Source organism: Pteropus vampyrus, unplaced genomic scaffold, assembly GCF_000151845.1.
Source record: "Pteropus vampyrus isolate Shadow unplaced genomic scaffold, Pvam_2.0 Scaffold86, whole genome shotgun sequence".
NCBI lineage: Eukaryota > Metazoa > Chordata > Mammalia > Chiroptera > Pteropodidae > Pteropus > Pteropus vampyrus.
Window position 1 is genome coordinate 3884694 of NW_011888867.1, and position 22476 is coordinate 3907169.

General features: G+C 49.0%; 3 protein-coding genes and 1 pseudogene across 4 annotated transcripts in view; 2 read left to right on the forward strand and 2 right to left on the reverse strand.

Moving 5' to 3' along the window:
• Positions 1-2458: 2458 nt before the first annotated feature.
• Positions 2459-2577, reverse strand: LOC111742131 (annotated as a pseudogene).
• A 5335-nt stretch (positions 2578-7912) lies between these two features.
• Positions 7913-9736, forward strand: NPPB (natriuretic peptide B). Of its 2 annotated transcripts, XM_023532665.1 has the most exons (4): positions 7913-7989; positions 8436-8565; positions 8790-9042; positions 9575-9736. In XM_023532665.1, the coding sequence occupies exons 1-4, from the start codon at positions 7928-7930 to the stop codon at positions 9589-9591; spliced, it is 462 nt and encodes a 153-aa protein (XP_023388433.1). In that variant the 5' UTR covers positions 7913-7927; the 3' UTR covers positions 9592-9736. The 2 variants fall into 2 exon arrangements, with proteins under 2 accessions (XP_023388433.1, XP_023388434.1); XM_023532666.1 differs by lacking the exon at positions 7913-7989 and having other exon boundaries at positions 8267-8565.
• A 7998-nt stretch (positions 9737-17734) lies between these two features.
• Positions 17735-19504, forward strand: NPPA (natriuretic peptide A). Its single transcript, XM_011363629.2, has 3 exons — positions 17735-18262; positions 18363-18689; positions 19225-19504. The coding sequence occupies exons 1-3, from the start codon at positions 18140-18142 to the stop codon at positions 19234-19236; spliced, it is 462 nt and encodes a 153-aa protein (XP_011361931.1). The 5' UTR covers positions 17735-18139; the 3' UTR covers positions 19237-19504.
• A 2418-nt stretch (positions 19505-21922) lies between these two features.
• The window catches only part of CLCN6 (chloride voltage-gated channel 6), a 32350-nt gene continuing 31796 nt past the window's right edge, over positions 21923-22476 (reverse strand). Inside the window, exon 24 of the mRNA XM_011363529.2 lies at positions 21923-22408. The gene's annotated coding sequence lies outside the window, so the exon portion shown is untranslated. The remainder of the gene's footprint in view (positions 22409-22476) is intronic.

The following is a 22476-nucleotide window of genomic DNA, read 5'->3' on the forward strand; positions in this document are numbered from 1 at the left end:
GGCAGGGCGGGGCTGGCAGAAAAATACCCTGACTTCTTCTCTTCTCTTATTCCCTCTGATATTTTGCCCCTACCATTGGTTGAATCCAACATGAAGCCAGAGAGCACACAAGCCAGTCTATATAAGTCAGAAAAGTCAGACTCCTGGAGCACTGAGCAGAGTGGAGCAGAGCGAAGGGTGAATTCGCAGGGCAGACTGAAGATTTTCGGCACAAAAGGCAACTACCAGTTATCGTGGAAACGTATCCCTCAAGTGGATTAACTGAGTTAATGCATCTTAAACACAGAAGGTCGACAAAGAATGCAAATAAAACCACACAGGATGCAGGACTTCAACGCCACTAGGAGACAGAGAACACAACAAATGACCTGTGAGTCCCAGGCACCAAACTCCAGCACGGCTGCTCTGCCATTGCAAGTCTGTGGGCGGGACCAGCAGGGGAGGGAGGCTTAAAAGATTCTGTAAGAAGAACAAGAAGAAAGGAGGAGGAGGAGAAGGAAGTGGAAACCGAGAAGGGGAAAACAGAGATCATAGACAAAATTGTCCTCCAAAAGCTTAAGACCACCTAAGTGTCCAAATGCTGAATGCAGGTCTGTGACTCACAGTTTCCAGCAACAGCTCCAGGGAAGAGGGTTTGAAAGTGAATAGGTTAGAGCTGGCAGCCTCAAGAGAGCAGTGCTCCCGGGATAGAACCCAATTAATACTTGTAGTAGCTTATTTCCAAGACGTCACTACCATTCCTTCCTTTTTTTACAGACGCCTGCCATTTTCCCACTGCGGTAGTTTGCTGAGGCTGAAGTACCACAGACTAGGGGCTTAAACAACGGAAATGTGTTGTCTCACAGTTCTGGAGGCTACAAGTCCAAGATCAAGGTGTCAGCAGGGCTGTGAGGGTCTGCTGTGGGCTTTCCTCCTTGGCTTATCGATGGCTGTCATCTCCCTATGTCTCTTTACATTGTCTTCCATTTAAACATGTTTCTGTGTCAGAATGTCCCCTTTTTATAAGGACACCAGTCACATTGGATTAGGGTCCATGTTCATGGCTTCATTTTAACTCGGTGACCTCTGTAAAGACCCTATGCCCAAATAAAGTCACATTCTGAGGTACCGAGGGTTAGGACATCAACATATAAATTTTGAGGGGACATGATTCGACCCTTAACACTCACTGGGAGGTGGAATCCATTTCTCCAGCCCCTGATATCTGTGTGGATCTGTGACTGTTTTAACCAATGGAATATTGGTTACGTAATGATAATGATGCCGATGGACGGACATGCTGTGCCAACTCTAGGCCTAGCCTCCGAGAGGACTGGCAGCTTCCACTTTCAGACCACTTGCTGTGGAGGAAGCTGCTTCCACTGTGGAAGCTCAGGCTAGTCACGTGAGGAGAGAGATGTCATTGGCTAGCCTCCATTGTCCCAGCCATTCCGGACCAGGTAACAGAGAGTAAGTGAAATCTTCAGATCACTTCTAGTCTCAGCCATCATCTGACGACAACCATATGAGTTCCTCCAAGTGAGGGCAAGGCAGCTAAGCCTCATCAACCCCTATGACCACGAGACACAATCAAATGATTGTTATTTTAAGGGCCTAAGTTCTGGGGTGGTTTGTTACGCAGCAAAAGATAACAAAACAATCGGGAAATGGTTCTACTCCTTGGGGATGTGGCCATGAATAGAAAGGGGCACGGTGTTGAGGGTTGAATTGTTTCCCCCCTCCCCCTGCAAATTCATATTTTGAAGTGCCACCCTCCAAGTATCTCAGAATGTGACTGTATTTGGAGATAGGGTCTTTAAAATGAGGTCACTAGGCTGGGTCCCCATCCAAAATAAATGGTGTCCTGATCAGAAGAAGAAATTAGGACACAGACACTCACAGAGGGTCGACCATGTGACCACACAGGGTGTAGACGGTCATCTACAGCCAAAGAGAGAGGACTCAGCAAGAACCGACTCTGACGACAATTTGGTCTCAGACTTCCAGTCTCCAGAGTCGTGAGAAAATCAATTTCCGTAGTTTGAGCCACTCAGTCTGTGGTACTTTGTTAAGGCAGCCCAAACAGACTACCGCAGGATGGGAGGGATTAAGAATCCTGTAGAAATCAAAGAGCAACAAGATGTGTCAACCTTACTCTTTCCCCCACCCCACTACCAACATCATCCATTCAAAAACTGCACTTCACTGACAGAAAGAGCTGTTCTTGAACCAGGAATCTCGTTCAAGTAATACCAGGAATACGAAAAATCAAACCTGCTTCATACCATTTTTTAAAACCCTCAAATCAGAACTTTAAAAACTAAGAAGAAAGATAAATACAAAACAGGAAGAAATGCAGTGAAAGTTGCTTGAATTCAAGGAAGACATTGAATATAAAGACAAAATCATATTAAAAATAAAGGATGAATTATAAGGTGCCCAGGAGTAAATAGATTCGAATGAATTTTTTTTTTTTTAACGCCTACAGCACCTGGTCTTCCTAGATGGTTTCCTATCCAAGTACTAACCAGGCCTGACCCTCCTTAGCTTCCGAGATCAGACGAGATCAGGCGTGTTCAGGGTGGCGTGGCCGTAGCCTCAAATGAATATTTTAAAAGCACATTGAAGAAAGGAGGGGTGGAGGAGAGAGAAAGATAATGAAACAAAGAAGTAAAAAGGAAGAAAGTGGTTGAAATAGAGACAGGCAAAGAAAGTCTAACATAGAGATAATTGTAGTTCTTGAAGAATAAAAGCAAAACAATACAACATGATTGATATTAAAAAATTATAACACAAGAAAATCATTCTGAAATAAGAGAAAAATAAATTCCTAGAAAACCAAGACATTGATCTGAAACTCTCAATTCAAGGACATACACTGATAAAAAATTATCACTCAGTCATAAGAATAGATGAAATACTGCCGTTTGCAACAACATGGATGGACCTTGAAATAATCATACTAAGCGAAATAAGCCAGACAGAAAAGGTTGAAAGTCACATGATATCACTTATATGTGGGATATAAACCTAAAAGCAACAAATGAACAGGACAAACAGACTCATGGACATGGACAATGGACTAGTAGTTACCAGAGAGGAGGGGAGAGGAGGGAGGGGGAAAAATAAATAAAATGTTAAATAAGTAAATAAAATGTAAAAAAAAAAAAAAAGATAAACTAATTTGGAATCACTTAAAAAATTATCAGAAAAAATATATCGAGTCACCCAGGCTAAAAAAAAAAATCAGATTTATAAGGGTAATAAATTAGGCTCATATCAGACATCTTAAGAGCAAATTACAAAGCAAGGTGACAGCAGACAGAGCAATATTTTGAAGAGATTCAAAGAAATAAAGTGTGAGTGGAGAACTTTCTATATAGTTAAGTTGTCCTTCAAATCTCAAGAGCATTGAAGAACAGGTTTGAACTCGAGGACTACAGTTCACAAGTGCCTTTTGGGAGAAATCTGCTAGAAGATGAGCTTGATCCAACCAGGAGGTAATTGGAGAAATGTAGATTAAGAGACTGACAGTGAGCATTTAATATATTTATATACAGAGCAAAAACTAGAACCAAGTTGGGGATATGGGTAGAAGAACAGTACCTACCAAAAGAAAGGAAGTTAAAATATCAGAAGACACTACTTTGTACACTTTTATGCACATCAGTATGAAAACCTAGATTGTATAGAGAAATCATCTAACACCTATTTTTTTTCTGTTGCCCTTGCTTTAAGCGTCATATTTTGATTAATCCGGGAGAGAGAAAACAAATGTGGCAAAATATTTTTCAATGGTTTTATCTTACTAAAGGGTATGTGAGAGTTCTCTGGCTTACTCTTGAAACTTTTCTGTTAAGTTGGAAATTCATTCAGAATAAAAAGCAGCTGGCTCCTAGAAAGCCTGGGAGCGTGGGCGTCACCTTGTGTGATATGTCCTTTGCATGCGCTGGTCAACACAGTTCCTACAGCCACCCTGCAAGGCAGACGCTGACCTTACACCCACCTCACAGCCGATTCAGTGGAAACATTGCCTTCCCGTGTGATCCTGGACAAGGACTTTATCTCTCTTGGACTCTGTTCCCTCATCTGTAAAATAGGGAGGGGGACCAGAGGTCATGTTTTCCAGGGTGAAGGCCGAGATGCCCTGGGGTGAGGGGGAGAAGGAAGAGAACTGAGGGGGGTCAGAGGCTGTTCTAACCAGAGCAGCACTGAACTTCTCTCTCTCCCCTACAGGGGCTTCTGGGTTAAGTTTTGTTATGTAAAAGATTCCGCTGCTGAAACAGGCAAAACAAACCGGAGGTGACACCCACACTCCATGTGCCTCTAAGGGCACTTTCATCTTTCCTAAAATCCTGTCCTGGGGGGCGGGGGGTGAGGCTGACCTGACGTGGAATCGATTTTAAAGGAGAGATGTTCTGAGACTCCGTCCTGCCATGACGTGTCCTCTGCCCAGTGGGAGTGGCACCACGTCCCAGGCAAGAAGGTGACTGTCCAGAGCAGTCTTCCAGGAGCTGAGTGTCCATGGGAAAGTGGACTCCACCCCAACCTGGCATCAGAACAGAAAGGCTGCCAAGTGTGGAGTAAAAATTAAGCAGCTTGACTGCAAAACTTTTAGAGGCTGGCCTTGTACAAAAGGGGCAACCAGGGACAACGGCCAGTCATACGAGTTTGTCTAAAAAGGTCTGATGATTGAAGTCAGGTCTTAGTGTGAAGCTCTCCTGGGAAAGATTCCATAGATTTTCTGGAAAGGAGAGGATGGAGCCTCCAAATCCCATCATCCAAGAATCAGGGAGGAGAGATAAGAGGAAGCAGCCAAAGAGCCTCCAAGATTTCTGAGAGCTCATTACCTGCCAGGCGCTGTCCTGCCCTCTTCCCTGATGAAAGGAGGGATGGGGGTGGGGGGCAGACAGGGGTGGGGGGCAGACAGAGCCTGCAGAGCCATCGCGACGAGCGGGGAGAGGCGCGCGGGCCAGAGCTGCTGCAGCTGCGGCGTTACCGTAATTACCCGCCAAGGCTGCGGGTCCGTGCCGCCAGGTGCGAACCTCTCCGCCAAGGGCCGCGCTGCCCCTTCGGGGGCGGTCGCACGGTGGTCAGACGCAGGACTTCAGCGCCCTTGAAGGCGGGCGGCGGCGGCGGCGTGCGGGGCAACCCGCTCAGCGAAGGCTCTGTATCAGTCGCAATGGCGTCCTCGTGTCGGGGGAGTGGGGGGCGGGCGCTGCGATTTGGTCTCTTTTTGTCTCTACACTGTATGCTCCCCAGTCTGTATTCCCACCTACCGGCCGAAAGCTTAGTTTTGCCTGCACAGTCCCATTTCATCCTCACAGCCACCCTGTAAGGCTGACTTGAAGAACATGAGGGATAAAGCGGCTGCCCGAGGTCACAGAAGTTGCAGAAGGTTGCCGTGGCATTGGATCCAGATTCTGGACTCCAGCAGACCACTGGGACCCCAGGCTTTCAATGAAGGCTTATTGCCTAAATGAAGGGTCTTCTCTCTTTCTCAGTGGCCAAGCACCTGGCACCCAGCACCCAAGGTTTGACGCTGGTGAGAACCAACACCACGACCACAGCCACGTTTACTGCAGGCTCACTTGTGCCGGCCACTGCGCTCGTCATTTCTATAGACTGCATGAGTTTTGTATTGCTGCTGAAACAAATGACCACAAACTTAGTCGTTTAAAATAACACACATTCATTTTCTTACAGACCCGGAGATCAGAAGTCTGAAATAAGTCTCTTTTGGCTAAGATCAGGGTGTCGGCAAGCAGGCCCGTGTTTCTTCTGGAGGTGCTAGGGAAAAATCGATTTCTTCGCCTCTTCTAACTTCTAGAGGTCAACTACATTCCTTGGCTTGTGGCCCCTTCCACCATCCTCGAAGCCATCTTCAGACATGCCAGCGAATTAGCATCTTCTCTCCTCCTCGACCTGTTTCCACCCTTCCATTTCCTCTCTCTTGCCTCCATCCTCCTGCCTCCCTCTTATAAGGACTCTCGTGATGACATTAGGTCTTCCTGGCTAACATAGGATAATCTTGCCACCTCCAGATCCTTAACTTAATCACACTTGTAAACTCCTTTAGCCATGTAAAGTAACATATTCACAGGTTCTGGGCATTAAGACGCAGACATGTTTGGGAGGCTATTATTCTTCAACCTGTCACATATATAGCGTCTAACTTAAGCCTTGGGTGGTAATGCTGTGACGTAGATGGTATGATTAGCTCCATTTAATAGAAGTGGAAAGTGCATGCATACAGTAGGCACTCAAGAAATGCTTGTGGGAATGAACTGGTGTGAGAGCTGATTGACAATATATTGTCCTTCCCTGGATAGAGGGCCCTGAAGTATGTATTCAGTCTTGTGCCCTCTCTAAAGTCTTTTCCCACACCCCATCCATTGGGGGCAGGTAGCAGCTCTTCGCACTTAATCGTTTCCCCTGGGGTCACTCTGTTTCCCCAGTGGGATCACAATCTTCTTTGATATAAGGACAAACTCTTACGTGCATTCCGAATTCTTTCCACACTGCTTTGGGCTTTTGCAGACATCATTTTCTCCCTTTTAGTGCTTGTGAAGAGGGAGCATCTGTCCATTTTACAGAAGAGCAAAGAGAGGCTCAGGCTAGATGCAGCGTCAGTTCTTGATAGGTTCTGGTTGAATGACTGTCTTGCTCCCAACTCCTCACTCCGCGACACCCAGCATGAGGGACTCTTTACACCCTCGGCAGCCCCCAACCCTCTGACTCAGCTCTGCATTTGACTGGATTTTGTCTTCTCTCTCACTGCCACTTAATCTTGGAATATGCTTCCTGTGGTGTGTATGTGTGTGTGCATCCTCCCCCCCCACACACACACACAGCCATCAGACTTGCACATTCCTCACAGCACGGTTCCCTGTGACTTCAGAAATGACAACACATTAATCTAATTTTCTTTTAGTAGAAACACCTTGAAATCTCTCCCAGCTGTGTTTAAGAGCTTCACCTCTGAAATCAGATTACTTGGGTTGGAATCCAGGAGTGACCACTTGTCAACTGTGTGACCCTAAAAAACTAAATCAATTCCTCTGAGCTCAGTTTCTTCATCTGAAAAACGAGGAACATTATTTTTCTCACTCCCTACCTGACAGATGCTGCTTTTTAAGGCAAGATTTGAGTAGAGGTCACGGCTTCTTCTCCTTGCTGCCTCTTTCTCTACTTCTGTCATAACTGATCTCGCTTCCTGGACAACCCCGCTCCCTCATCCTCCTGCTCGTTAACACAAATTATCTGGAAGGGGTGATGACATCGGTCATGCTCACTTTCAGGGGGGACTTAATCTGCTGTGTCTCTTTCCAGGGCCATTTTTTCTTTGGCGCCTCATTTGTGGTCACAGATGGGTTGTTCAGAGCATCTGATCGTCATGATCAGATGAAGGGGACCTTAGGGAGGGCACACCTCTACCGTCTCACCAAATAGATAACCACCTTCCGGTCATTCTTGCTTTTTTCGTCATATGTTGGCTGGGTGATGGAGAAGAGGTGTTGGCACCTGGAGGAGATTCGACAGAAGGCATTCCTGGATGACTTCATCTCGAGGCCTTGCCTCTCAAAATTCCAGCCAAATCAGCTCTACCCTTTAAGGGATGGAAGCAGGGTCAGCATTCCAGAAGTTCCTTGTCATACCCAGGCATTTAATCAGGTGACATTGGAGAATTAGCATTCTTGTGCGGAGCATGGTGGTGTAGGGAGGGGTCTTGCCCCTGTCCCACACTTGTTTTTTTCTGGCTAGACCTGCGTTGAAGGGCGCAAGGAATCTTGCGCCGAGATCGCTCAGGGAGATCAGAACCACGGACAGCGGTCAGGGCGCAGGGAAGACCCGCAGCCCCGCAGGATGCATAGAGCCAGGAGGCTGCGAAGTTCACAGGCTGGTGAGCGAACTCGCGCGGCGAAGGGAAGACCTGCTGCCGTGGTGGATGTTAGTTGGGGCTGTTCTCGCTGAGTCACCCCGTGCGCCCCGCACTCGCGTCGGCCCTTTGTACGCTGAAGTTCTTCCTTCCCTCTCCAGGAATGGTCGGGGGTGGGGAGAAAGAGGAAAGCGCCACGCTAAGGCCCCCGGGATTTTTGCAGGAAAGGAGGAAGCGGGCGGCGAGGAGCCTGTTAGTGTCCCCCACCCCCCGCCCCCTGTCCACTACGCCCCCCGCGCGCTCCCGCTCCCGGCCAGGCCCATTTCTATACAAGGCCTGCTCTCTCCAGTCTCCAACCCTGGCAAGTACTGAGGGGTGAATTCCCCCACCCTGAGCTCAGCGGGAGGGAATGTGGCGGATAAATCAGATATAGCCCTGGAGGGGAGGGTCAGCCCAGCTCTCAGGTCCAGGATAAAAGGCGTGGTTATCCGAGGATCTAGGAGAGCACCTGCAGGCCAAGAGGAGGTGAGACCGTACGCAAGTTCCACAGCAGAGCGACCTCCGTCTACCCCTTCAGCAGCATGGACCCGCAGACCGCGCTACCCCGGGTGCTCCCGCTTCTCCTGCTCTTGCTCTTGTCGCCGCTAGGAGGTCGTTCCCTCCCGCTGAGCAGCCCGGACCCAGACTTGGAACTGTCCGCAGTACAGGTGAGCGCTATGAGGCTGCGTAAACCGGTCCCACCTGGAGGGCAGGGGGGCAGCAATGAACAGGTCTCCACCTACTGTCACAAGAGGTCCTCACCCTCCCTCGGAAATCAGAAAATGGTTAAATCGGGAGCCAGGACCCTGTACCCAAGGCGGTCGGTTCATTTGAGTACCATCGAGGGTGGCTGGGCTCAGGTGCAGGTTTCTGAGGCTCAGGCTATCCTCAGCCATCACAGGAGCTGCAGGACCGTCTAGGGGTCACAGTTGTAGAGCTGCAGGAGGAGCCGATCAGCCAGGAGACCCTGCGGCAGGTCAGACATTCTGCAGAAGCCTGGGAGGCCGAGCGGAAAGATTCCGCCGATGCCCGTGAGGCCTATGAGGAAAACTTCCAGGCCCTTCGGGAACCACGAAGCCGCAACTCGAGCTGCTTCGGGCAGAAGATTGATCAGATCGGCCACTCCAGTAGCTTGGGCTGCCATGGTGAGCTCCCTCCCTGCCACCCTGCTCACACCCACCCCTATTCCCGCAGGTTCCACCATTAGAGTCACTTCTGCGTTTGTTGTCTCTGGGGACCACGCTCTGAGAAAGGAACACTGACAGTCCTCAGGGACAAGGAGTGCTTTTCTGGGAATATTCAATGTTCATTACCCATCATTAGGCTCACCCAACTTTCATTCGGCTCCTGCATCTGTTATCAAAAGGGCAGAATTGCTTTAGAGTGGGATCCTAAAGGATTGCTTTAGGGCAGCCCCTCTTTGGAGCAGAAGGAGCCACATTTTCCTCCTGGTTTCTCCTCAGCTATCTACAGCTACAAAGGCAGAGGGCAGGAGCATCAGGGCACCACAATCCCGTGTACAGATGAGGAAACTGAGGCTCAGAGAGATGGATTATTGCAAAGACTCAAATATCCAGATCAGCTGAGGTGGCAGGGATGGCACACATGAGGGAGGCTCAAATCCTGTCTCATTCTGCTACCCTAGTACCAACATCACCCTCTCTCTTTCCCCCACAGTGCTGGGTAAGCATTAAGAGGAAGTCATGGGGGAAGACATCAGCGCATGATTCATCATCAACCCCTTGGTCCTCGCTGAAGCATCTCTTATTTATTTTCTTTGAGCACACGTTTTCCATGGTGGGAGAAAGTCAACATTAAAGCTTTTTCTTTTGAAACTGATTTGTCTCTGTGCATTCAGAATAATTCATCATTTCAACAACAACACAAACCCTGTGTTTTCTTGGCAATCCCCAAGGTGTCTTAATGGCTGGGTGGGGACATGATCAAGCAGGGGTAGGGTTTGGAGGGACCTTTCTTCTCCTTATGGGTTTTTCATGTTCTGAAATGTCTAGAAATGCCTCGGGCATTAGAGGCACTTCCCAGAAAATGCTTTTCAAAGCCCAGAAGTTTCTTCGTGAGCAGAACAGCCCCTGATGCATTTGTCTAACATGAGGATGTGTGTCAAAGTGTTTGTCCCACCAGTCTTTCCTCTGCCTGCAACTCCATTAGAGGCACTCTCCCTGGTGTCTGTTGGTTCTGGAAGGTCCAGGCTAAAATCTCAGAGACTGAGAGCCGTGGGAGTGTGTGTGTGTGACTAGCTCATTTGCATTCCTGAAAGGAATAAACCCTCTACCCTCTGCCAAACCTAAACTTCAAGCCTTCAATTCCCAATGTTACCCTGAAAGAAGCCTTCAAAACTCTGTGTTTTATAGTATTTTCATTTCTCAAGTCTGCAAGATTAGAAGTGTCTGACAAGAGGTCCAGTATTTTAGGGTGCCCCTCCCCTGAGGCCTGGCATCATCATTTCCTCTCAGCTCTAGAGAGAGAAGCTCCTCATTCCATGGCAGAAAAGGAGACAAGCGCCAGAAGCCTACTCTGTTGCTTGAATCGGCAGGGAGGGGTCACTGACCTCTCCTCTGTAGGCCCTGCCCCATCCTGTGTTCCAGGCACCCCAGGCCACGCTGCTGAACCTGCCCTGCTCTTCAGGCTCCTGGGCTTCAGCTCATGCAGTTCCCTTTGCCATGCCTTTTATGACCCAACTCAGCAAAGGAGACAGGACTGTTATTATCCCTATTTTATGGACGAGCAAACTGAGACCCAGAAAAACAAAGTATCCTACCCGAAAGCATGCAGCCCCTCGGTGCCAGCCCTGGCATTTGAGCGCAGGTCCGAGGGACTCTTGAACCTGTGCTCTTTCCCTGAGTTTCTGGCCCTGGACTGCATGATCACGGCCTTTCTGCTCTTCTCATCGACATGTCTTTGAGAAGCGGTAGGTCTTTGTGTTATTTCTCATTTTAACCTGGCGTTCATCAGAGGTTATGGAGATCCAGTGAGATCAACTGAGATTTTAAGAAACGAGACTTTTAGGAACAATTTATTTGCCTAATGTTTCTGACCCAGGGAGGGCAAAGAGTAATTGGAATAGTTAACATTTGAAAAAGCTTCATTAAGTGCCAGGTACAGTTCCATTAATGTACATAGTCCCCACAGCGGCTCTGTGAAGTAAGAATTCTTATTATCTCCCATTTGACTGATCGGAAAACTGAAGCACGGAGAGGTGATCTAACTTGCTCAGGGTCATGAAGTTAATAAGTGGTGGAGACAGTATTCACGCCACCCAGCCTGGCCCCAGCACTCAGACCCCTAACCACTGCATGACTCAGTTTCTCCCGAGTCAGCGAATTAGGCTTGCTGGTGGGATGGACGTGTTTCCTCTTAATGGCATCATTCGGTTCAACCTCTGGTGCCACTGCCTGTTGGCAACCTTTCCTCTCTGCTCAGGAGATGAAGAGTAACCCCTCGCAGAACGCCCACTCCCCAAAAGCAGCCAGGGCTTCAGAATTCTTCCAGGTGAGTCTGCTCTTCCGTAAATAGGGCTTGGATGGTGGAGTCTGTATTGTATGTACAATACAGACATAATTTGTTATTGGGCTTTTCCAGGAAAGAGGCCCCTAAAGCAACTGCAAAGGACCAATCGTGACTGCTGGAGGGTAGGGAGTGGACGGCCTGATGTACCCAAGGGAGAAACATCTCATCGAGCTCCCCCCATGTCTGGCATTTTGTGGGCAGCATGGCAGCCCATGCTCTGTCTATAGATGCCTCTTACCACCAGCTTCCCTGACCTGTGACCCTGGCCCCTTCAAACACGCCCCTATGAGGCTTATAGCCACAGCCATAACCTCCCTGACTTCCTTCTTACCAACCTCATCCTGCAAAGAAGCTGCCAGATTATACATCTCCATAAACGCTTGTCACTTTAATCTTCCCAGAAAGATGCGTTAGTGAAAACAGTCCAAGAAGGTCTAGCCTGCAGCTTCAGACCTGAAAGGAGTTTTGGGGATTTCAAAGCCAGCAGACTGGCTTTGCTGAGTCTCAAGTGCTGAGGTTACAGAAATTAGGACGGCATTGGCCCTGAATGCTTCATCTCATTGCTGATCCTGCACCTGTGACGTTCTGGGAGCACCGACCTCCTCTCCATCCCTCTTGTGACAGCTTTGACCTTTCTGAGAATGATTGGAGGAGAGGGGGGAAAAAAGCATTTCTCTTCCCACAGAGTCAGGCCTGAACAAAATCATGAACTTGGCCATTTGTCTTTGCTCCTGGTGTGGTTCTCAGCCTTCTATCTCTGTCTCTGTAGGATTTTCCATGCACTACCTAAGCTTTAATGATCAGTCTGGTTCCATAAAGTGACCTGTTTCTCTCGTGGGATCAGGATTCAGGATTCAGCTGCCTGGATATGCTGGAGCACTTCTACGAACTGCATACCTGCCCTGGGACAGGGGGCCCCGAGCTCTCTTGTCTCTGTCACACACAGCCCCTGGCCTCGCTGCTCCAGGGCACACATGTCCTACTCCATCCAGCAGCATGGGACTGTTCTGCCCGAGGACTTTCTCTGGCAGCCAGAGCCCATTTGGTTCACCTCAAGGTCGGCGGGAAGTGCTGGGTAATTGACATCGACCAGCAGCAGCACCCAATCTACCAACATTTGGCAGGAGTGGGCATCTAAAGACTCCGGTGCCCCGGAGTCACAGGTGACATCCATCTTAAACTGATTCCCAGAGTTCCCTGTAGGGAGCAGGGATTAAGCTGGAGCCCACGGTGGTCACTGACTTCCTTCTTAACCTGGTAGCTTGCCCACTCTCCTGATGTTTCCTGGAACCGTCTCCAAAATAAACTTGTACCTGACTCCTTATCTCTGGTTCAGGAGAATGCAAACTAAGACACTGGGGAATGATTGAACCTTCTCCCGGGGCCCTGCCTAGATGATCAGGATGATCAGGAATCTCCTCGGCTCTGTCCTCTGGCTAGACCACCCAGGCAGGCTCTCCGTCCCCTCCTTCTTCCTCTCTCGTCTCCCGTGCTCTACCCTTCACTTCTGTTTCTGGTTTAGACCCTCACCATTCATGCGGACCTTGGCACACCAGCTTCCTAACTGGGCCCCACTCCAGGCTCCCCTATCTGGTTCTTCCTGCATCGGGGAGAAAGCAGAACCTTCATGCTTCAGCCAGAGAGTGACTCCCCCTCCCTGTGAGACCCCCAGGGAGGGCAAGATGCAATGTTGGGCTCTCAGGTATGGGGTGTGTGTGTGTGTGTGTGTGTGTGTGTTGGGCGGGTATAGGAGAGGCACTGAAGGCAAACCCATCGATTCAATCATTCAGAAAATATTTTCTAAAGAATCAGTATGTGCGAGGAGCCGGGATGCAGGGGGTCCTGCAGCTCATTCAGGCACTGCCTCCTACCTGCTCAGCCTCTGGCTTCCTGGCGAATGCTGCCTTAGCAACGGCTGACCTGGCCCTCATGCTGCTGTCTGACTTTCTCTCCACCTCCAGCGCCGACCCCCCTCCCAAGCAGGATCGATTGGCAAAGAGAGATTGCCAAGCTAGTCCATGGGTGGACTGGACCGAGAGCCTCTCTTCTCTCCAGCCATAGCCTGAAGGAACTGGCTAACACAGCCCAGAAGTGCAGGGGACTTAAGCCCTGGGGCAGGGGTGGCATTTTGATCAGTGAGAGACAGGAGATAAAACAGAGCCCACAGATAAAGTGCTTGTTATGGGTCGAATTATGTCCCCCTGAAAGATATGTTGAAGTCTAAAACCCCCAGAACCTCAGAACGAATGGGACCTTACTTGCGAATAGGGTCATTGAGCTGTAATTAGTTAAGATGAGGTCACACTGGAGCAGGGCGGGCTCCTCATCGAAGATGACTGGTGTCCTGCTAAGAAGCGAGAGAGACACAGGGAAGATGGCCGTGCGATGATGGAGGCAGAGACTGGAGTGATGTCAGGGACTGAGGATGCCCGCAGCTACCAGAAGCTGGAAGGGGCAAGGAAGGATACTGTCATACACGTTTCCGAGGGAGCATGGCCCTGCCAACGCCTTGAATTCAGACCTTTCGCCTCCAGAACTGTGAGACAATACCTTTTGGTCGTTTGAAGCCACCCGGTTTGTGGTGCTTTGTTACAGCACCCTAGGGATCTCAAACAGTGCCCTCACCCTCTCCTCTCCTCTCAGACTGTTCCAAGGTACCAGGCTCCAAGAAACTCTTTGGAGACTTCAGCATGACCAACCAGCCATGAAGGTGTTTTTGCAAAACTGTGGCCAGCTTGGTAACACATCACCTTATATTTGCTCTCTCTCTTTCTCTACCTGCAGCGAGCAGCCTCCGAGATGGTCCCGAGCAATGCCCATCTCCTGGTACTCTTGCCCTTGGCAACCTCCCTTTCAGTGAGGGCTGAACCTAGTGACTCACTTCTAATGAACACAGTACAACAAACATGACAGATGCCACTTCCAAGATTAGGCTACAAATAGACTGTGCTTTACACAATTTTTTTTCTCTCTCTCTCTCTCTCTCTGTAAAAAAAAAGTCAGTTGCATCTCTATGGACATGCCCATGTGGCAAGGAACTGACACCTCTAGCCAACAGTCAGCAAGGATCTGAGGCCCACCAACACACATAGGCGTGAACTTGAAAGCAGACCCCCCAGCCTAGCCTGGAGATGACTGCAGTCCCGGCCGACATCTTACTTGCAGCCTGTGAGAGCCCTAAGCAAGGAGCACCCAGCAAGGAGGGCCCATTCCTTACTGACAGAAACTATTAGATGATGGATGTGCGTTGTTTTAAGTTGCTAAGGTTTGGGGTCGTTTGCTATGCAGCAATAGTTAACAGATACACTACCTCGCTTCCCTTGAACTGGAACCCTTTAGCCAATGAACGTTTCCTTGCGCTTTGTTTTATAGAGAAACAAAGAAACAGAACATCGTTATCAAAGTCAGAAACAACCATCCCCAAATATGCAATAGCGTCCTGCCCATTTCTCCCAATGGTGGCTTCTGCTTTAGACCATTTGGGTCTGACAGGCCTCAGTGGCTCATCACTTGCTGGCCTTGGAGAAGGACATGGATGGCATTAAGAGATGAGTTTTTAATACCAGTTCTGCACATGTGTGACGTTGCTGGATCACGTGGCTTGTCGAAGCATCCATGTGGAGGACTGCGAGGCCAAACCCCAGGCTTGAAACAGGAGATACCTTGATTCTGGATTCTCCCACCCATTTGCAGTGTTCATTTCTTACATGACTAAGGATGACGTCTTTCCAGGGATAAGGAAATAGAGTCTTTTGATTTTTCAGCTAGTGGGAGAGGAGGGGCAGGGGGTGGATCTGATTTTCTGTGCCTTTTGCTTTTCTTCTCTGTTACTCTTGCAGGCTGGCTTCTGAACACCCCATGAAATATTTAGTCCTCCACACACATACCTCAAAGTTGAGCCGGGGCATAGAAATGAAGAGCAACTTTACATTAAGCCATTGTTCATTTCAGACTCAAGTCAGAGGCTTTAATTGGATTTGGAGAAATGAGTGTATCTGGGAATTATCTGTGTTTTCAATGGGTCTAGTTAGTGTAGGAGGTAGTATTGGTTCTATACAAAATCCCCAGAGCAGCAAAACAGAATATTCTTTTAATTGCCAGCCCCCTTCTGCAAACAAACAAACAAACAAACAAACAAACAAACAAACAAACCAAACCCTGGCTAATGGAAGAAACTCAACAAATGACACCCACACCCCAGTCCAGTTTCACTCTGGAAGGGAAAAACTGACTTTAATAAAAGCAGCTGGGCAAATTCCGAAATTCTCTTTCTGAACCTCGGCTGGGACATCCCTTTTCCTTGGGCCACCTACAGACTTCAGTGGCGGCTCAGGACAGAGCGGCAGTCTTGGCCCTCAGAGGCCACCCGCCACGCCAGGGTGCCCTTCCGGAAGTCTCTGCCCACATCAAAGGCCTGTTCAAAGGGCATCTCCAGGAATCAGGCTGTGTGACGCACGCCTGTTCAAAGGGCATCTCCAGGAGACAGGCTGTGTGACGCACGCAGCACGGAGCACCAGTCCCCCCCAGCGTGGCTGCGATTGAATCCTCTTTGCTAATAATAACCTGCCAACCGAGCAATTAAGCTCTGAGCACATTCCAGGGGCTCAGGATATGAGGGTGCTTTGCTCCAGGAGCACCTACTCAGAGCTGCGCCCATTTTGGATTTCGAGTTGAGTTTGGCTGACTTGAATCAGTTACTGAAAAGGGTTCCTTTTCCCTTCTGTCTTAGAATAAAATCACCCTGGACACCTCTTGTGATCTCTGGCCACGTGTTGCCCTGATTTCCTGCCCTCTTGAAATATGACAGCCTTTCCGCTTGATCAGCCAAGAAGTGAGCACAGCTGGGTGGGGGTGGAGGGGTCTGGGAGTCATTGACATGCATTTCTTGAGCTTCATGGAGGAGACTCAAACATGTTAGGTGTGTCCATAGGTCATGGAGGTGGGAAGTGGTGCTTTCCCTGAGACAGGCCACACATGCACAGACTGTGTGCCCAGCACGCAGAGCCATAGCCCCCAGGGCACGGGGCATGTGAAATGTCAGCCAGAGGCAACATGAGAGATTGGGAATAAGGGTATCGTTCATCAGGGGCTGTACCTCAAGGGCTTGTAAGGAACCACGTTGCTGAGAAGCAGCAATATCCACAAAGTGGTTTAAAATAGTGGGCCTTGGTGTCAGACCTGGGGTTCGAGTCCTAGTTCTGTCCCTTCTGAGCTGAGCGACCTCAGGCAAGTGACATAAGCTTCCGGCCTGAATTCTTTCCTTCTGTAAACGGGAACAGTACTATGCCTCCCAAGGGTGGTGATGACAACAAAATAATTCACATCAATAAATCTCTCAGCACATTACAACTGACCGATAAAGATCATTAGCACTTTGCAACTATATAGCATTTCACACATCAAAATGGGTCCACACATCATTAGCTCATTGGAGCCTCAAGACAAAGCTGAGAGGCGAATGGGGCAGGGTTTTACATGTGAGGAACTGGTTTGTCTGGGGCTACACCACAGGTCTCTCGACCCTTCAAATTTAGTGTCTTTCCCCGTGTGTGTTGCGTTGAATCGTATGCTAACACTGAATTCAGTGCGTAGTGAATGGAGGCCGCTCAGTAACTGTGGACAGTCTCATTGCCTGTTATTTCTCGTTGGGGCCAGGAAATCTGAGACCTCAGCGGCTCCTCGCTTGCCTGGCCATTGGAGAAGGACATGAAGGGAAACCACGGATGCCACTGCCACCTCCCACCTCACTCCATCAGCCAACTTGCCATGGGAGCTTTCCTGGGAAGGCTCAGGGCATTACAAGCTTCAGACCCAAAGAATCTGAATTTCTATACGCAGCAAAACGAAAATGCCAGCATTTCTCTCAGCACCTGTCTCCCTAAACACCTCGGAGGGGGCCATGGGGCGAAGGAGGGGAAGCTTTGCAGAGAAATGGTTGTGCTCCCAAAACTTTTCTTGATGTTCATATTTGGGAGCTGAGTTCTTAGGACATTCATCACGTTTGGATCCCAGCTGACTTAGTACTCCGCAAAATAACTCTCTCTTCACCTGACCCCTGAGAGGAACTGCCAGGAGTGAGGGCAGCCCTGTCGGAAGGCGGGGTCCTGCCCTCGGCGCTGATGAGTCAGGTGTGAGGCCAGCTCCAGCATCTGGACTAATTTGTCCTGAGCAGCCAGCTTCCTGCCATTTCCTCCTCTCTCGCCCTTATTTGGAGCCCCTGACAGCTGAGCTGCAAACCAACTGGGCGAGCTGGGCACCGGCCAACCGTCACCCTCTGCTTCCCTGTGTGGGTCCGGTTGCCGAGGAGAAAGAAGCCTGAGGCATCGCTGTGAGATAACCAAGGACTCTTTTTCGCTCTCCTCACACCTTTGAAGTGGGATCCTCTTGAGGCAAATCAACAAGAATGTGGCTCTTGCAGCCGAGGTTCCCGGGGTTGTTGGGGCTGCTCAAGGTGGAGGGGCTGTGACAAGCTCCACTGGACTGATAACTTTAAAAGGACATCTTCTGCTGGCTCCTCACTCAGCTGCTTTATCGCTGCAAGTGACAGAATGGGGAGGGTTCCATCCCTCTCATTCTCTTGGAGAGCCGGGGGGCTATAAAAAGAGGAGGCGCAGGGCAGTGGGGAGACGCAGACGGACGAAGGCCAGTAGTGAGAAACCAGAGAGGCGAGGGAAGAGGCAGTGAGCAGCAGACCACTCCTTGACTGACACCAGCATGGGCTCCTTCTCCACCATCACCACGAGCTTCCTCCTCCTTCTGGTGCTGCAGCTCCCAGGGCAAACCACCGCTAACCCCCTGTACAGTTCCGTGTCCAACGCCGACCTGATGGATTTCAAGGTAGGGCCAGAAAGGGGTCACAGTCTGGGGCCAGGGGGCTTTGTGACACTCTGCCAGTCGGTGAGACTTCTTCTTCTCCCTTTGTTTTCCTTTTGTAAAGAATTTGCTGGACCATTTGGAGGACAAGATGCCTTTAGAAGATGAGGTTGTGCCCCCACAAGTCCTAAGTGAGCAGAATGAGGAAGCTGAGGCAGCCCTCAGCCCCCTCCCTGAGGTGCCTCCCTGGACCGGAGAGGTTAGCCCAGCCCAGAGAGATGGCGGCACCCTTGGGCGGGGCCCCTGGGACTCCTCCGATAGATCTGCTCTCCTGAAAAACAAGCTGAGGGCACTGCTTGCTGCCCCTCGGAGTCTGCGAAGGTCCAGCTGCTTTGGGGGCAGGATGGACAGGATCGGAGCCCAGAGCGGACTCGGCTGCAACAGCTTCCGGGTAAGAGAATCTGGGGATGGGATGTGGAAATGGGATGGAGAGAAAGGAAATCGAGGTTTCATTGAGGCTTACGCCTTGTCAAAGAATACCTCCAGGGGGTACGTTCAGCAGCAAAGGGACCAGCATAGAAGCTTACTCCCTTGGAAATTTCTTCCCCAACTGGGTGGGGGCCCCATGAATCATGGGACAATGACATCATTCTTAGCTACAGCCTGCCGAGTAAGTGCTGAGGGAAAAATTACTGCCATGAGTACCGGGAACTTAAAATGTTCATGGGCCAAGTCACCTTCATACAGCTGATTGGCAGTTCGTGTTCCTCCCCGGAACTGTCAGATTCTAAAGGTCAATTGAAAGAGGCCACGGTTGACCTTATTGACTTCTAATGAGCAACTTGCTTACCGGTTCATGAAAGTCAGTGGGTCGTCAGGCTGAAGAGGGTGCTGGGGGCGGGGGGGAAGTGAGCACCTCTGTATGAAGCTGACTTTTCCAGTTGAGCCAGGTCACCAAGCCAAACGTGTCTGTGTTCTCTTTATAGTACCGAAGATAATGGCCAGGCCCCGGCAGACTGAAAGAGACCCTCATCCCCTGGGGTCTCTCACTCAACTTTGTCCCGTCTTATTGCCATCAATTTGAGTTGTGACGAGCACCCTATTCAAGCTGCAGCCTCCTGTCAACATTCTTCACGTTTTATGCTAAATGTAGATAAAGTGGTTTAATTGTGGCTTCCCCCGCCTCTCCCACCTCATGCATTAAATTTTAGGGTAAACCCTCACCTGTTACTGACAGAGGTTCGAAAATGAATAAACTTCAGCACCACGGACAGAAGCCAAAAGCTGGGGTTGGCGTGATTTCTTTGTTTCCTGGGGAAAAGAATTCAGGCTGATATTCCTTTTCATTTTACCTTTTGCAGGAGAGAAGAATGTGCAATGTGTTTATTCCTCCTTTCAAAAAAAATAATTAATAAACTTTATTTTTTAGAGCAGTTTTAGGTTTACAGCAAAACTGAGCAGAAAGTACAGATTTCCCATCTACCTCCTGTAGCCCCGCCTCACAGCCTCCCCCATTAGCAACATCCCCCACCAGATGGCACTTTTGTTACAGCTGATGAACCTGCATTGACGCATCATCATTGCCCAGAGTCCATAGTTTGCACAGAGTTCACTCTTGGTGTTGTATGTTCTGTGGGTTTGGACAAATTCTTTCCTCTTTTCTTCTTCCTTTCCTCTCTCTTTTTTTTTTTCTTTTGATTGAGGATGGGCTTAAACTTCAGTTTTCAACTTATTCTCTCCAACTTCATCGTGGATCCTCAGAAAGCTCCAGGAGACTGAAAAGGCACTTATTTTTCAGATTTGCTCATATTCAGGGCACTTTTTTTTTTAAAAAAAAAGCTTATAAATCTCTGAGCTTTTTTTTCCTAGTTACATCTTATGTAGTTTGTACACAATAGATAATTTTTGCACATTGAGTACTTTTTGGTGACAGTTTTTATTTTAAAGGCACATTTATAAAATGAGGGAACTAAATTTTCTCTGATACATTTTGAGTCAGGTGCTATAGCTGAGCGAATGACACTTTTAGTTTTAAAAAGAGCAGGCAAAGAAATTGGGTTTAAAAGCCGAGTGAAATGAAGAAAGAAATGTTTTCTAGGCTGACAATCTGCCAGCTTATGTGCCTTTGGGGTACTAATATGTGTTTAAAAAATAGCCACCATCTTTTCCTAATTCAAGTCCAAGGTGCCTGGGCTTGTAGACTTTGCTGAGGTGGGAGCCACTGGACAAGATGCTGTTCCTTTGTATCTGAAAAGGTGTTGTCCTAAGCAGAAACTACCAGGCGCTAAGTTCACCTACAACAGGGAGCGAGGAGTTCTCTAGCCGATCTCCCCACCATTACCCCATACACCCCAAACTACACATCTGCTTTTACGACGCTCCTCCCACACCCCCTACACCTGCACAATCACTTTCCCATGCCCTTGTTTATGCTGTTCTTTCCACCTGGAGTGCCCTTTACCCAGTGCTCCCGAGAACATACACTCATTCTTCCCCAAGGCTCGCTGCAGATGCCACTTCTTCTCTGAAGCCTTCCCTGACTACTGTGCCATGATTTGTCTGGTATGTAATTGTGTCTGTGTCTCTGGTTTGCAAGCTCCTGGAGGGCAAATGCACCATCAATACTCCCTGCAGTACATGGCACAGTTGATGCTCTAAAAATGTCAGTCACCTTGTCTCGGTCGTATATAGCAATCGAGAAAGGAAGTAATAAAATAGCAACTCACTCCTTGTAGAGGGAAGGGGAAGCTGGAAGTGAATTGATGGTTAGGGAGCGGGCGGGGAGAGCGCTAACCTAAGCACTTCCAGCAAAAATGTTCCTCGTGTGGACTTCAAACTCAGAACAGTGGAAAACCAAGAAGCAGAGAAGGACCAACGAGGACAAGGGCAGAAAGACTGGAAGAAATGTCTGTCCAAGCTTGGCTCCGGCGCTCAGGCCCTGGGGGAGTGGGAGTTGCTAGGAGGAGAGTGGTCAGCTGGGCACGCTCTCAAGGTGTCACCGTGATGCAGTGGGTTCTCACTGAATGGAATCCCCTGAAAGTGCCAAATACACAGAAAATGCCCCCGGAACTTAGGAAACTTGGGGAGAGACGGAGGGGTCCTGAACTGATGAGACCATTTCGACCGCAGGTAGATAGATTGGCCACTTGAAGCAGATTAGAGACAAGGCCAGCCAGATTTCTGGCAAACTCGGGAGTGAAGAAAAAGCAGTGACAGATGGCACCAGCAGAAGCCAGGCACGGGGTCTCAGCATGGATCTACAGACTCAGCATGGATTTCGTTTCCTCTGTCGGCTACTGGGGGAATCTGTTTGTGGGGCAAATTCCTACACACAACACTGTCGGGAGCACACATGGATTCTCCTCCTATTGCTACGGACGGCAGCAGCTGGAATAGGTAGTAGGTTTTTAAAGGAGAAGAGGATAAATCAGCAAGATCCAACCGTGTTAGCATGGAGGGAGAACCCGAGGGGTGACCCCAGGATTTTTGCTGAGATCCACAGGATGGAACTGGGTCTTATTAAGGGAGAGAGTGGACCCCTGTGATTGAAGTCTTGCTGGGAAAACTATGAGGGGAGATCTGAGACTATAAAACTACTTTCTAGCTTTGCAATTTTTACATATCAGAAAGAGAGAGGGAATAAAATAAAAATCAACTACCACTCTAAAGAAAAAGGCTAACAAAGACAGATGAAGATATTTTATTCTGATGTTAAGGTTATGATGAGAACTTCCAAGTTTCAAAAGTTCAAATAAAAATAGAATTTTACAAATTAAAAAAAATACAATTTATATACACAGTGGAATTAGCTAACATTACTGTATAAACGAACAGTGCAAACAGAAAAAAAAGAAGCAGCTACTGTTGAAATGACCAAGGGCCACAGGAGCTGTGGGGCAATACTGCACATCAATACTGCAGGCCCAGGAGGCCGCGCCTGGCCTTTCCAGAGGCTTTCTTGTCACCAAGCACTCTGTCAAGTGTGCAATTTTGCATCAGAAACGTCATATGGTCGGTTGGGTCAAGCACCTAAGTGTCCATTCCCGCCAGAAGCCATTTGTTAAACAAAGTCATGAGTAAATCGTCCCCCAGGGTGCAAAGGTCCCCCTTTCCCCCATCCCCTTGGCCAAGGGACCACGAAACACCAAGCTGGAGACAGAACACGACCACCTGTCACCAATCCCAGAGCCCGTCTGTGGATTTTTGCCTATGGAGGGACATTACCCCGGGGGAGGCCA